The sequence below is a fragment of the Tursiops truncatus genome, chromosome 12 (genome assembly GCF_011762595.2).
Source record: "Tursiops truncatus isolate mTurTru1 chromosome 12, mTurTru1.mat.Y, whole genome shotgun sequence".
Classification (NCBI taxonomy): domain Eukaryota; kingdom Metazoa; phylum Chordata; class Mammalia; order Artiodactyla; family Delphinidae; genus Tursiops; species Tursiops truncatus.
Genome location: NC_047045.1, coordinates 18,495,815 through 18,510,995, shown reverse-complemented (window position 1 = coordinate 18,510,995; position 15,181 = coordinate 18,495,815). Strand labels below are relative to the sequence as shown.

Below are 15,181 nucleotides of genomic sequence, written 5' to 3'. Positions count from 1 at the left end.
TGTATGTGTCCCTAGGTCTGAAGTGGGTCTCTTGTAGATATCATATATATGGGTCTTGTTTTTCTATCTGTTTAGCCAGTCTGTGTCTTTTGGTTGGGGTATTTAATCCATTTACATTCAGGGTTATTATCAATATGTATGTTCCTATTACCATTTTCTTAATTGTTTTGGGTTTGCTTTTGTAGGTCCTTTTCTTCTCTTGTGTTTCCCACTTAGAGAAGTTCCTTTAGCATTTGTTGTAGAGCTGGTTTGGTGGTGCTGAATTCTCTTAGCTTTTGCTTGTCTGTAAAGCTTTTGATTTCTGCATTGAATCTGAATGAGATCCTTGCTGGGTAGAGTAATCTTGGTTGTAGGTTCTTCCCTTTCATCACTTTAAATATATCATGCCACTCCCTTCTGGCTTGTAGAGTTTCTGCTGAGAAATCAGCTGTTAACCTTATGGGGATTCCCTTGTATGTTATTTGTCATGTTTCCCTTGTTGCTCTCAGTAATTTTTCTTTGTCTTTAATTTTTGCCAATTTGATTACTATGTGTCTCGGCATGTTTCTACCTGGGTTTTTCCTGTATGGGATTTCCTGCACTTCCTGGACTTGGGTGGCTATTTCCTTTCCCATGTTAAGGAAGTTTTCAACTCTAATCTCTTCAAATATTTTCTCTGGTCCTTTCTCTCTCTCTTCTCCTTCTGGGACCCCTATAATGCGAATGTTGTTTTGTTTATTGTTGTCCCAGAGGTCTCTTAGGCTGTCTTCATTTCTTTTCATTCTTTTTTCTTTATTCTCTTCTGCAGCAGTGAATTCCACCATTCTGTCTTCCAGGTCACTTATCCATTCTTCTGCCTCAGTTATTCTGCTCTGGATTCCTTCTAGTGTATTTTTAATTTCAGTTATTGTATCGTTCATCTCTTTTTGTTTATTTTTTAATTTTTCTAGGTCTTTGTTAAACATTTCTTACATCTTCTTGGTCTTTGCCTCCATTCTTTTTCCGAGGTCCTGAATCATCTTCACTATCATTATTCTGAATTCTTTTTCTGGAAGGTTGTCTATCTCCACTTCATTTAGTTGTTTTTTGGAATTTTTTCTTGTTCCTTCATCTGGTACATAGCCCTCTGCCTTTTCATCTTGTCTATCTTTCTGTGAATGTGGTTTTTGTTCTGCAGGCTGCAGGATTGTAGTTCTTCTTGCTTCTGCTGTCTGCCCTCTGGTGGATGAGGCTATCTGAGAGGCTTGTGCAAGTTTCCTGATGGGAGGGACTGGTGGTGGCTAGAGCTGGCTGTTGCTCTGGTGGGCAGAGCTCAGTAAAACTTTAATCTGCTGGGAGGGTGGGAGGGAGGGAGATGCAAGAGGGAAGACATATGGGAACATATGTATATGTATAACTGATTCACTTTGTTATAAAGCAGAAACTAACACACCATTGTAAAGCAATTATACCCCAATAAAGATGTTAAAAAAAAAACAAACAACTTTAATCTGCTGACTGCTGATGGGTGGGGCTGGGTTTCCTCCCTGTTGGTTGTTTGGCCTGAAGCGACCCAGCACTGGAGCCTACCGGGGCTCTTTGGTGGGGCTAATGGCAGACTCTGGGAGGGCTCACACCAAGGAGTACTTCCCAGAACTTCTGCTGCCAGTGTCCTTGTCCCTTGGTGATCCACAGCTGCCCCCTGCCTCTGCAGGAGACCCTCCAACACTAGCAGGTAGGTCTGTTTCAGTCTCTTATAGGGTCACTGCTCCATCGCCCTGGGTCCCGATGTGCACACTACTTTGTGTGTGCCCTCTAAGAGTGGAGTCTCTGTTTCCCCCAGTCCTGTCAAAGTCCTGCAATGCAATCCCGCTAGCCTTCAAAGTCTGGTTCTCTAGGAATTCCTCCTCCCGTTGCCAGACCCCCAGGTTGGGGAGCCCGACGTGGGGTCAGAACCTTCACTCCAGTGGGTGGACTTCTGTGGTATAAGTGTTCTCCAGTTTGTGAGTCACCCACCCAGCAGTTATGGGATTTGATTTTATTGTGATTGCGCCCCTCCTACCATCTCATTGTGGCTTCTCCTTTGTCTTTGGATGTGGGGTATCTTTTTTGGTGAGTTCCAGTGTCTTCCTGTCGATGATTGTTCAGCAGTTAGTTTTGATTCCCGTGCTCTCGCAAGAGGGAGTGAGAGCACATCCTTCTGCTCCACCATCTTGAACCAATCTCTCTGACATTTAATTTTTGAAAATCTTTTTAGCTGTTGTCAGTGCAATTTTGGACTCATAAACTCAACAGGTTTAAATGTTTAAAATTTGAAATGAAATTTTTTTATGCAATCATTAGTGTCATTGACTGAAATCTTCTATTTCCATAGATTTGATCCAGGCTACCAATGAGACCAATGTTAATATTCCTCAGATGGCGGACACGCTCTTTGAGCGGGCAACAAACAGTAGCTGGGTGGTTGTATTTAAAGCTTTAGTCACTACGCATCATCTCATGGTGCATGGAAATGAGGTAAGCCACGTAGACCTAACTTTTCTTTTTCTGGCAGGGGAGGGAGGCTGCTGGTGACTTAAGTTTCTTCAGCTTTCACTAATTGGGAGAAAAATAAGAGGAAGTATATGGTTCAGAGTCATCTGGAGTACAATTTTAATCTACTGTTTTTCAGAAATATGTTGTTAGACATTTTGTTAGGGATGTCAAAGTGTTAAATCTGTATATACCATGTAAATGTATTAATGGACAAAAATATTAGGAGAAAGGAACAACAAAATTATTTTCCCCTTGGGAAGTAATTCTTTGTGCCTCTGTGTGAAAATTGCTTTCATAAAAATGTTTACTTTTGGAAAATATTGACTAAACTAAAAATTAGCCATTTTATATGGGATACCTACCGAATCCTATTAAATTGCAGTGTTTCTGTTATATACAGAAATGAAAGATCACACAATTTAATTCTATTTCAGTGGGTCTGATCAGTTTTTATTCCCCCTCAGAGAAAGCCCGCAGACTAGGAAACTTTATACTGCGTAAAAAAGAGCACAGTGAGGGCTTCCCTGGTGGCGCAGTGGTTGAGAGTCCGCCTGCCGATGCAGGGGACACGGGTTCGTGCCCCGGTCCGGGAAGATCCCACATGCCGCGGAGCGGCTAGGCCCGTGAGCCATGGCCGCTGAGCCTGCGCGTCTGGAGCCTGTGCTCCGCAACGGGAGGGGCCCCAACAGTGAGAGGCCCGCGTACCGAAAAAAAAAAAAAAAAAAAAAGATCACAATGAGAATTTATGTTTTTAGAAAATTGTCTTTAGTATCAGAACTTGTTTAAAGTAGTGATTTCAGAATATTGATGTTTAGTTCTGACTTTTGTTTTTCAGAGATTTATTCAGTATTTGGCCTCTAGAAATACACTATTCAATCTCAGTAATTTTTTGGACAAAAGTGGATCCCATGGTGAGAATATTATATTTTATAATTTTCTTGCTAATGTTTTTGATGCAGAATTTTTTGATTTTTGAAGTGAGGTTATTAATTAAAAATCCGTGTTAACTGATAGCTCCATTGGATACACAAGGGAAAAAATGTAAACCTAACTATATAGTTACTTTGTATTAGCTTTAAAATACTTAATTGTTATGCAACTCAGCATATGAATTATACATTAATTCTATTTCTTGTCTTTTTCAGTGTTTACCTTAAAAAGTAACAGTGGGTATGTTAGATCCACAATTGTTTGTTAATGAAGGTGTAAGAGACAATGAAATGAAAAAGTACTTTGCCAATGAAAAATAATCCAGTTTTAAATGTTTTTTTGTAAATTAATAGAATTTGTACTGCAGTCATTTGTTCATTCAGCATATTTACTGGTTGTCACTTAACGTATAAGGCAAGCACACCAAGCACGTGGATAGTTCTCAGATAGCTACATGTATTAAATCTGCAACAGTGAACAAAAATGCAAGGAAAAATCAGAAAAGGCATTCTGTACAAAGATGGTAGCATATCTAAATTGAATAGTCTTGGAATGTCTCATGCCAAAAGTATTTTTGCCTGAAGTAGGATTTTAAATGAGGCCTGTCTGGTACACTTATTGACCTCATCTTAGAATTATTTATATTTGAGGAGTTTAAAAAAAAATTGGAGCTAGCAAAGCACAGTTGAAGGTATTTTATTAATTAGTTTTATCTTCTCTGCCTCTCTCCCCAGGTTATGATATGTCTACCTTCATAAGGCGCTATAGTAGATATTTGAATGAAAAGGCTTTCTCTTACAGACAGATGGCATTTGATTTTGCCAGAGTGAAAAAAGGGTATGTTTTTTCTTTCTCATATTTATTTGAGCAGAAGTCGTCTTTGAGACATACTTGATTTATCTTAACTAAGTTAATTGCCAACTAGTTTTGATCACGAAGGCCCAGTTTCTAATAACCTAAAAAAAAAACTCAATAATATTATGCAAGTTACCCTTGTGGTTGCAATGTTACTTATTTATATTTTCATGCAGAAAATCTGATTTGCTGCTCAGAGTTGACATGGTACCACATTTTATTTTGTTAAAATCAACTCAAAATTCTTCAACAGTTATTATACCTTCAAATAATTTTAAATGGAGAGAATTTAAACAAGTTTCATTTAAAAGAACATGGCTGTAGTCGACAATAGTTATTTCATTGTGTTTTGATTGAGGTGAAACTGAACTGTGTGTGTGTGTGGAGACCTGTCACAGATCTGGAGAACAGATAACACTGTCCTACTGTTATACATGCACACACACAAACACATGAAAAGACACCATATCTGAACTAATTATTAATACTAACCATTGATTAGGAAAATCTCATTGATACAGACTCCTTGCATGTTTAATTCATAATTACTGTTTATTTCCCTCTAAATAGATGTTTGAGTTTAATCAAAAGTGTTCAGCTATAGATCTGTGCAAATCTTGTATCCATTCCTAATTTGAAATAATGGCAACATATTGTACAAAGTTTAATATTTTAGTCTCAAGAATTCACACAAAGAGATATAACTCTGTTTTCTGATAGCTGACCTCAACTTAGCTTTGAACTACTTTTTTTTTTATCATGGTAGTGAAAAATATAAACTTGCCTATTCAAAATAAACTAGTTTCTTGTGGGTGAAGATTTTATAAAATTAAGGTTTGAGTTCATCCCCATCTCATTAGAGATGATTCTAGTTCCTATGCCTTCCTCTGACTTCTTACATGGCCCTGGGCAGCCGTGCCTGATGTTCCGAGCTGGATTGTGACCTCTCCACAAGATGTCCACAGCCTTCTTAGAAGCTTCTGCACCGCCGAGTGGGCACATAAGGGCACTTTGGGATGCTTTCCCTACCGTTGAGGTGGGAGAGACCGAAAGCTGCCATTATCAGCACCGTCACGTCACCTGGGCATTTTCCTCAGCTGTTTCACTCCTGCTGCTTCTTGACCATCTCTGGATACAGGAGCTCCCTAAGAGGCCTGTGGGTGGGTGCAGGCTTCAGTGCCCCCTACGATGCACCCTTCAGTGCTAACCTCCAGTCACATTCTCTACAGCTGGTTAAACTCAGCTCTTTTTGACCAAACTGCAAATCAGAATGCCTTTTTCTTCACTTGATGGTTAATAGTATAAATTCTGTTCCCAGTCCTACAGGTTTTGAAGACTTCCAAGACATGTTTTCTCTGTCTCTCTCTCAAAAACAAACAAACTGGGGTTTAGGAAACCTAGATTTTTAATACTACTATTTCTGTTATAGATTTAGAAAAATCCATTCATAAATTCAGCTGGCTTCTTTTATCCAGACCACATTGCTTTCTTCCTGAGGGCAGTGCATAGAAAGCACAGCCTTTGTGGTTAAGGAATGCATGTGGGTGAGAAGGAGTATAGAGAAGGGACCCAGCCAAAGCCTCTTCACATCTCAGAATCATCCCAGGAGATTAACAAGGAAATAGGAGGAAAACAGTTTGGAACAATGCATGTGGTCTCAAATTTTCCACATACAAGTAAGTCTTACCTTTTTGGTTTTTGTTAAATTGTAGGGCTGATGGTGTCATGAGGATAATGGCTCCTGAGAAACTACTGAAGAGTATGCCCATACTACAGGGACAGATTGATGCACTGCTGGAATTCGACGTACGTACCTCACCAGAAAATGCTTCTTACACAATCATGCTGCCTTTTATTTGAAGGTGGGCTACAGATAAGGAATTTCCTCAGGAGACAGATTTAGGTCTCCCTCATATAGTTGAATTAGATGAACACTTAGTTTAGGCTGTCAGTGAGGAATAGAGGATTTTGGTTGTCCAGATTGTCCGAGAAGTTTACAGGTGTTTACTTCAGTCATGGGAAACTACGAGTGGTGCATTCTTGGATCCCCATGTTCAGACAGAATAAAGTAGCTGCAAAACATATGTTCAGGCAGCTAAATACCCCAGCCTGCTATTAGAACCTGTTTTATACAGTCTGTTTAAATGGCACCATCCATGGAAGAGAATTATTTTTGTTTCGTCATGGTCCTTCTTCCTGCCAATGCCAACGTGGCTTGTCTCTTAAAACCAAACCTGTATCTTGACTGTGATGGTGGATACACTAACTTACACATGCGATAAGATGATGTAGAACTAAACATACACACAACAGGTAAAAACGGGAAATCGGAGTAAGATGGGTGGATTGTATTGATATCAGTATCCTGGTTGTGACATTGTACCATAATTTTGCAAGATTTTACCTCTGGGAGAAACTGGTAAGTAGTACATGGGAATCTCTATATTTTTCACAGTTTCATGTGGATTTGCAGTTTATTTCAAACTAAAAATTTTAATTAATGAAACATACCTGATTTATGAAAATAAAATGTTCTGCCCTGTAGGAAGATTCTTAACTCACATTGTTATCTTTCCTCTGTTTTGGTGGTTGCCTAAAACAAAGATTTTCCTCAAATATTAGTAACTAAAATCTCTGTTAAGATTATGGTTTCGTCTATCCTAGTCACAACACCCAACTCCTGTGAAATTTCATTTAAAGCAGCAAACCATCTTACTGTTTTTTGACAGATTTGACAGTAAGGACATCACTAGGTATATATGGAATTGCTTCTCTTAACTTTTTTCCTTATTATTCATTTTTCTTTGCTTTCCTTACCGTTGATGTTGGTACTGTCTTACTTAAAGGAGAAAAGAAGTCAGAAAAGGAAAAAGCAGAGCACGAGGAGTTGTGAGCAAGGACTGGGAAATGGAGAGAAATCATTCTTCTTGGTGCTAGTGATTAGAGTATTTGTTGGGTGGGTGAATACTGTGAGTCTCCAGAATTATTTTAGGGGTAGACGGCTAGGGTATGTTTTCCCTATGCTAGGCTTCCTCTCTGAGTCACTGCAGGCCCCTGGAGCCTGAACTCTTCCACAGAGATCATTACACAGGGGAAGGAGAAGAATGTAATATGGCATGGTGAAAGCAGCAGGAGTCCAGGTGTTCAAAAGTTGGATTTGATTTATCTGTGGATCATTAATCACATAGAATGTATATATGTCTTATAATTGATAGGACTAACTTCATTGACTTAAATTGAAGCAAAAAAAATAGGCAATCCAGTTTTTGATATTGGTAGTGTCACTCAAAGAGTTATGCAGCATTTGGTGAATATGAATGAATTTCTTAGTCATTTGAGACTTCTTAACATGCTCTGAGAAAAATTGTCATTTGATGATCTGCAGTTAACTTATGAAATTTTCATCTGTTTCTAGGTACATCCAAATGAACTAACAAATGGTGTCATAAATGCTGCATTTATGCTTCTTTTCAAGGACCTTATCAAACTTTTTGCTTGCTACAATGATGGAGTTATTAATTTACTTGGTAGGTAGAACTACTGAATGGTGTCTGTGAAGAGAGACTGTATCAGAATGCAAAGATTTGGATGCTACAGACTTCATAAAAATCTAAGTACACGGCTCATTCAGGTCACATTTCTGTGTGTGTTCTTATGTCGAGATTAAGTGCAGGGAATGGAAAGCATTCTAGGTATTTTCAGCAGAAAGAGATTTCATACAGGGATTTTGATGCTTACAAGATTTCGGAATGACCGAAGGAGCAGGTTCTAGGCTTTGCCTCTTGGAATAAGTCCCATAACAATACATAACTGTTCCACTGTGCTGACAACTACCTCTGATGCCTCCCCTGGAGGTGCTCCTATTTTGATATAGTTCCACACATCTCACTATCTTTCATTTGCCATAAAGTGAAAATCAGATAGATACACTGCTTGACGTTTGGCCTACAGTAAAAGATTTCTTTCTACTGACAAGGTCACCCCTTTCTGGGATATAATGATTCAGCAAACCACTTCCACCTAGTGCCAGTCTGAGAAAACATCTCTAAACCAAGCTTGAATTATTTTCTTCCCGCTGTCAGCTGGTCACAGGGATCTCCCAGAGGCTCTAGGCATGATTGGAGGGAGAAGTAGCCGTCCAGAAGATGTAGGTATGCTGGGAGTATGAGCCACCTGTTCGTACAACCTACATGGGTTTTCAGGCACTGCTCGAGGCCAATCGCTTATATTACCGCCTCCATTTGATGATGGAGTATATTCTTGCACTTGTCTAGCTTTATGGTTTGGTGTATAAGATATCGCTTGAGGTCTTATGATCACTTGGTATTCTCTGGTCAGAACGTCAGTCTCTAGAAGCAAGCCTAGAGCAGTTTTTCCAAAGGAGATCAGTTACTATCTGAAAAAGAAATGGCCCTGCTCCAAAGCGCTAGAGGCTTCTGTTGTATTTTCCTATTGGCATGTGCCAGAGTCGTCCTGCAGCATTTGGATCTGCTGTAGACACTTGCAGTGCCTTTAGCTCTGCAGGAACAAAGGCCCGAGTGGCCCCAGGTTGGAGCAGTTGCAGAGTCTTCCTTGAGCTGGGCCCTGCTTCCATCTGACACCATACACCGATACTCTGTTTAGAGCAGCACATACACACGTTGTCTATGCTACCTCCAAAACCGAAAAAAGCTCGGCAAAACTTTCGCCTGCATTTTCCTTACAGAGAGTGCAAGGTGAAGCAATGTGTCTTTCAGATGGAGGGGACCTTTGGACCCGCAGAAACTTCATCGATGTAGCAGGTCCCTGGGCTTTCATAGATTCTCTCTCCTTCCCCTTGACCTGCCTGTGACTTATTAGGCACCTAGCATACCTGAAATTCTTTCCCACCAGCCACAGTCAACCTCATGTCATCAAATGATATCCAGTGGCATTATGACAACCGGAGAGGTTAATATACTTGACGTAAGACAGTGACCGTGTACTGGCATCCCTGCCAGATGAAAGAAAACTACTTCTGATGGGCTGTGTTTACTGGGGTAGATAGAAAAGAACTTGCTAGTTTGATAGATGCTTATCACATGTCAGCAACTGCTGATTTTTATGCTGGAAAGGAGGACACATCTGGATCTCTGCAAGTAAGAATCATCACCTGATAAGTTTCCAGTAACCTACAGTTCATCTCTAAGATTCACTCATCTTTTGCACAAACCAGGTATGCAAGTTAACTGGGAATATGATGGAATTGCTACCCTGTATCTTTGTAGAGATCATGAAACCGATGTGGGGATCCTGCTAGGTTTAAAGTATTTCTGTGTATTTCAAAGTATTTCATCTATGTATTCAGGAAACTGGGGAAATAACCACTGATAGTTTCATGCATCCACTGGATCTAGTTTTTTTTTAATCTCCTAATCCCCAGAAAGCCTCCACTCAGATCGGTAGAAAATATAGTGACATTTTGGATCCCCAGAGACTAGCATCGTCTTAGAGTCTGTGTCCCTGAAAATTCTGGGTATGTCCCCTTTCCCATGTGTGTAGTCACTCTGGTAAATGTCCCTTTGCAGAAGAGTAGGAATAGATGCTTTTGGCTGTGTTTCAAGGCTCTTACTCAAGAATATCTGGAGGGCTTATTAAAATTGAGGTTGCTGGATAGTAACTCAGAGTTTCTAATTCAGTAGGTCTGGGGTAGGGCCTGAGAATTTGCATATCTAGTGAGGGCCTGGATGGTGCTGGGTTTGGGGGACTACAGTTTGGGAACCACTGTGTTAGATTCACTTCCGGATATTCAGGCCAGCATTTTTTTTTTTTTAACATCTTTATTGGAGTATAATTGCTTTACAATGGTGTGTTAGTTTCTGCTTTATAACAAAGTGAATCAGCTATATATATGCATGTATCTCTGTATCTCCTCCCTCTTGTGTTTCCCTCCCACCCTCCCTATCCCACCCCTCTAGGTGGTCACAAAGCACCGAGCTGATCTCCTTGTGTTATGCGGCTCCTTCCCACTAGCTATTTTACATTTGATAGTGTAGATATGTCCATGCTACTCTCTCACTTCGTCCCAGCTTACCCTTCCCACTCCCTGTGTCCTCAAGTCCATTCTTTACATCTGTGTCTTTATTCCTGTCCTGCCCCTAGGTTCATTAGAACCTTTTTTTCTTAGATTCCATATGTATGTGTTAGCGTACAGTATTTGTTTTTCTCTTTCTGACTTACTTCACTCTGTATGACAGACTCTAGGTCCATCCACCTCATTACAAATAGCTCAATTTCGTTTCTTTTTATGGCTGAGTAATATTCCGTCGTATATATGTGCCACATCTTGATCTATTCATCGGTCGATGGACACTTAGGTTGCTTCCACCTCCTGGCTATACAGGCCAGCATTTTCAATCGGTGCTTCTTGGCATGTTCACGCAAATTGATGAATTATCAGTGACATCAGAAAAATGAACGTAATGGTCCTTCTTTACTGCTCAGAACCTTTAGAATTTATTTGAATTATCTAGATTTTTATCAATTAGGATTGCCCGATTCAGGAGGAAAAAAATACAGGATGTCTCGTTCAATTTGTATTCAGATCAACATGAATAACTTTTTTAGTATTAGTAAGTCCCATGGAATATCTGGGACCTACTTATGCTAAAAATTATTTTTTACAATTAAAATTTAACTCAGTGTCTTGTATTTTATCTGGCATCCCGACCGCCGACATGAATTTGCACAGTCTTGCACTTCTTTTAGCATGTATGTTTTTTTCCTCTTGAGTCAGGCTTCGTACCTGTCTCCTGAGGACATGCTGGATTGCTGGGTTCTAAATCTCATTCTAGGTATTGAAGCAGTTGGCAAGGGGAAGGGAGTAAGAAGTAGAGGGACAGAGCACGAGGAGAATTTTTATTCCCTCGTGGAAGGTGGGTTGATTACAGGATCTCCAAGCAACGCAGGACCAGCCTCTTCAGACTGAGAAAGAAAAGCCTTTTCCAACAAGGGTAGCTCATTTTGGTTTGAATCTACCCAAGTACTTTCCTTTCCAGTTTTCTCTTTCAATAAAGAGTCCTAACTTTCACAAAGGAGACCCTGTTGAAGCTGGAAATTTAACTTGCCCACTACATTATAATTCAGCAACTCACAAGATTGGACTCTCTGACTTTGGCGATGACAGCCCTGTGTCTGTAAGGATAAGATTATTTTAGGGCAGCTTGGAGTACCACAGTCTGACTGGAGCCTTGAGCCAGTCATTTTAAATCCTGTGTTGTCATTTTCCTTTTTAAGCTCTCCAGTGGAGTCGGGAGCAGCCGTCCACCCCACAGTTCCATCTGCCTTGTTCTCGTCATGGTCTATCCCAGCAGCTGCTTATTCTGATAAGCTCCATTCTGGGTGCTTATTTCAGAAAACCATAGGTCATAATTTAAGTCATTATTTTGCTCCTGTGCCGCACAGATTCCGAGAATCCCATTCTCCACTAGTTGCAGGTGGTCATCACTGCCTTCACATTCATTCAGGTTATCTATCTAATCCCAGATTCCTCCCTTTGACGTTTTCGAGGGTCTGATTTCTACAGCCTCTTCAGCCACCAAATACTGCGTCTATGCAAGAAACAGAAGCCACTCCACGTATTCTAAGTAGAAAGGGATTCAAAACGAGGGGTTAGGTCTTCATTTAATTATGGGAAGCCTACAGGAACTGGTGCTGGTCTCGGCCTCCTGAGATGCTCCTGAAGTAACCAGTTCTTGTGCTCTAGGGAAGCGACTGCTTGTGAGGCCACTACTTGAAAGTATGCTGAAACAATCTCGGCTGCCTTACAGCACTAGGGAGCTGGAGAACGGACACTTGAAGCTATAACCCAGGGAGTCAGATCAAGTGGCTGTGACTGTGACAGTTATTCCCTAAAGCCCAGGAAAGCTGGAGGGTGACAGTGAAATGCTGTGAAAGGTAGCTCACCCTCCAAGGATCTTATCACTTGCCATAGGAAACAGCTGTTCAGGTACAGGAAGCCTGCTGCATCGGCCTCAGTTTCACCTTCCAGATCGCCCACAGGTCTGTCTAATGTGCGGAACTAAATCCGCATCCAGATCCCTGGCTTCTCATGAGTCTAGAAAAAGATAGAATAGAATTGGGTGAGCCAGTCACCAACGTCGAATACAGTGCCCTGGGAGGTTTTGCCTTTCCTGGGGAGAGATTCCTGCCCGTGGTGTGCAGTTCAAAAACCACATCACCTTTATTTCAGGTGAGGGAGTTTGGTGGCAAGCCAAGGAAGGTAGACTTTTCCATTCGCTTTTGCTGGCTGACCTTAATCTTCTTTACAACTCATAAATGTGAGCTTTTGCTAAAGTTCATGTCCAGCCATCTGCTGTTTTGCTTTCTCTGTGTATTCTTCACTGGGAAACTTATCGTTTCCATTATGAGGAGTCTCACATCTACGCTTTCAGTCCTTCCCTTCCTCCTGAGCTTCAGTTTTGCACGTCTGCTTATTTGTCGACACTTAAATTTAAATATTGTGTTCTTACCTCAAGCTTTGAGTTTCCCACTGACTAAAATCTGTGCCAGTCAGAAATGAAGTTCTGTGGATTCATTCTCATCCTCTCTCCCCAGTGTACCCCCACTTCATCCCCACTTCTGCTTCATGAACACTGGACTTAATGCCTTTACCATTGATTTAGCAATTAAAGATGTTAAGTCATGTGACTCTCCTCTGTTATTGTCTTGAACACTCCTTAAATGCTGTTCTGCTTTACTTTATGTTGACTTTACAGATGGAGTGTATTAAGCATGCATTTTCTCCTTGTATTAAAATAATAAACATTCCATGTATTTTTGTATTTCATTTAATTTGAAAAAGAGAGTCTCTTGCCTAAGATTAGGAGCAGAAAAGGAGAAGAGTTGTACCTTTTCATATTAGAGCCCTAACCTTTCAAAAGTGGTAGTTGTACATTCTGGCCTCACGACACTGTGGTGTTGAGTGGCCTTCATTCAGCATTGTCAAATTGCTCTTGTAAAAGTAACACTCTAGAAGAGAAGTATACGCAGTATCCCAAGTGTTTTGAGACAGGTCTGTTTTTTGTTTGTTTACTAACTAAGCGCTAGGAATTAACTTTATAAATATATCATGGGTGAGTCTTAGTCAAGGACTTCATGACCAGTTCTCTACATCTAATGTTGGAATCAGCAGTGGTGCAAATCTTAGCAAACATTTTATCACTGTAATGAAACTCTGATGCATGAATAAGATGCTTCCCTTACTGACTAGTGGTCGTTAGTAATAGCTTACATGCAAGGTCTCAGTTTGTTTCACAGGGATGAGATACCTTTTCATCTGGTTCTTTTCCTTGGACAGTTATTCTGCAAAAGCCAGTACTGATATGACAAGGGAATTTATCAACACTTTATAAAGATTCACATTACAAATGTCAGTATTTGATCATTTCAGATACTGAAAATCAACATGTTATCTTTATTATGAAAGAAAGAGACTCATTTCTGGGTGACCCATCCCCTCTGTTAAAAGTGTTAATTTCTCTGGTCTCTTAAGCGGGTGAGGGAACTTTACAGCTTTGCACTGATCAGTACATGTTCCTTTTCTGTGTCATTACCACTGTTACAGAAACACTTACGAGATTATAACCTAAAACCATCATTATTGAAAACTCTTTTGTTGCTGAATCCTAAATTACCACAGAAGATACAAACAACTTAAAAAGCATCCAGAGGAGACAAAAAAACACTGCTTAAGATTTTGATGCATTGGTTCTAAGAGGAGATTGAGATTATTCAGTTTGATTTCTCTTTTTGTGTTATCACTGAAGATCTGATTCAAAGAAATAAACTTATAGTAAAGAAAAGTAATTTAGACACTTGGAAGAAATTGTTTATGTGAAGATTGTTTAAAAAACAAGAAAGGTGTGTTTTACCAGAATAAGTCCTAATTTTCAAAGGTTTAAACTGAAAAGATCTGTTCCCCTATAACACCATATTTCTGTCTCTAGCTTAGAAGACAGGGTGGGTGGACAAAGAAAGTATACTTAAATTTGGCCATTTTTTAAAAGACCCACTTTCCTCTCAAATCCTAACAACTAGAATACATTATGTGTTTGTTTTCTTGATCTTTTTGCTTCCCTCGAATACCCTACAGGGGAGGTCCATGTTAAAAGTAAAATTACCAAAAAACTGTCAACAGAAGGTAATGAGTAGCTACCCTCAATAATTAGTTCTTTGTGTAATTATATATTATTAAACCTTTCATGAGAAAATTAAAAATACTTTTGAGGTAGTAAAATTACATGCCGAATGAAATCCAGAACTTTCAAATGTGAGAGAGCATAAAAATAGCATATGTTTAAGCATGTGCAAATATGAAATAATGAAGATACTGAGCCATCAGTTATGATCCAGGGTTGCCAGGGAGCTATTGTAGACACTGGCCGACTGTGTCTCCATCCGCAATGTTAGTAATTTTTGACTGAATGAATGGATGAATGACTGGCTGGGGAAAGCACTGTTAAAATGCTAGTTTTCTTCAAAACATGTATGGAGAAAATACACTCTCATACTACAATTATAATTCATAATTCTAGTCTTGGGAAGCAGAAGAGAGCAGCAAAAGGACCCTTTGTTTTTCTGTCTAGAAAGCTAAAAGTTGAGAAAGACGATACGATTATAGACTAGAAGGGACGAAACTCCACTATTTTATAACAAAAAGGCATAATGTTTGAAAGAAATAGTTGATGACCAGTAAAAGCAAGTATCACTTATATGGAGTGTAGACAATTTAAAGAATTCTTTAATTCAGAGAAGTTTATAGATTATTGCTTTATAATATATAGATTATTGCTTTATAGTGAACTATTAAGAAAATAAGGATGATGTAGGGTGCAGTTTTAACTTTTGAGATTGTTATCAGCAAGAATTTGATATTATTTTATGA

General features: G+C 39.7%; 1 protein-coding gene across 1 annotated transcript in view; it reads left to right on the top strand.

The window, feature by feature from the left end:
- SNAP91 (synaptosome associated protein 91) overlaps nt 1-15,181 on the top strand; it is a 158,640-nt gene that overhangs the window by 50,931 nt on the left and 92,528 nt on the right. The window contains exons 3-7 of the mRNA XM_033867520.2: nt 2,333-2,475; nt 3,329-3,404; nt 4,158-4,260; nt 5,991-6,084; nt 7,694-7,805. Of these exons, the coding sequence (XP_033723411.1) occupies nt 2,333-2,475; nt 3,329-3,404; nt 4,158-4,260; nt 5,991-6,084; nt 7,694-7,805 (528 nt within the window). The remainder of the gene's footprint in view (nt 1-2,332; nt 2,476-3,328; nt 3,405-4,157; nt 4,261-5,990; nt 6,085-7,693; nt 7,806-15,181) is intronic.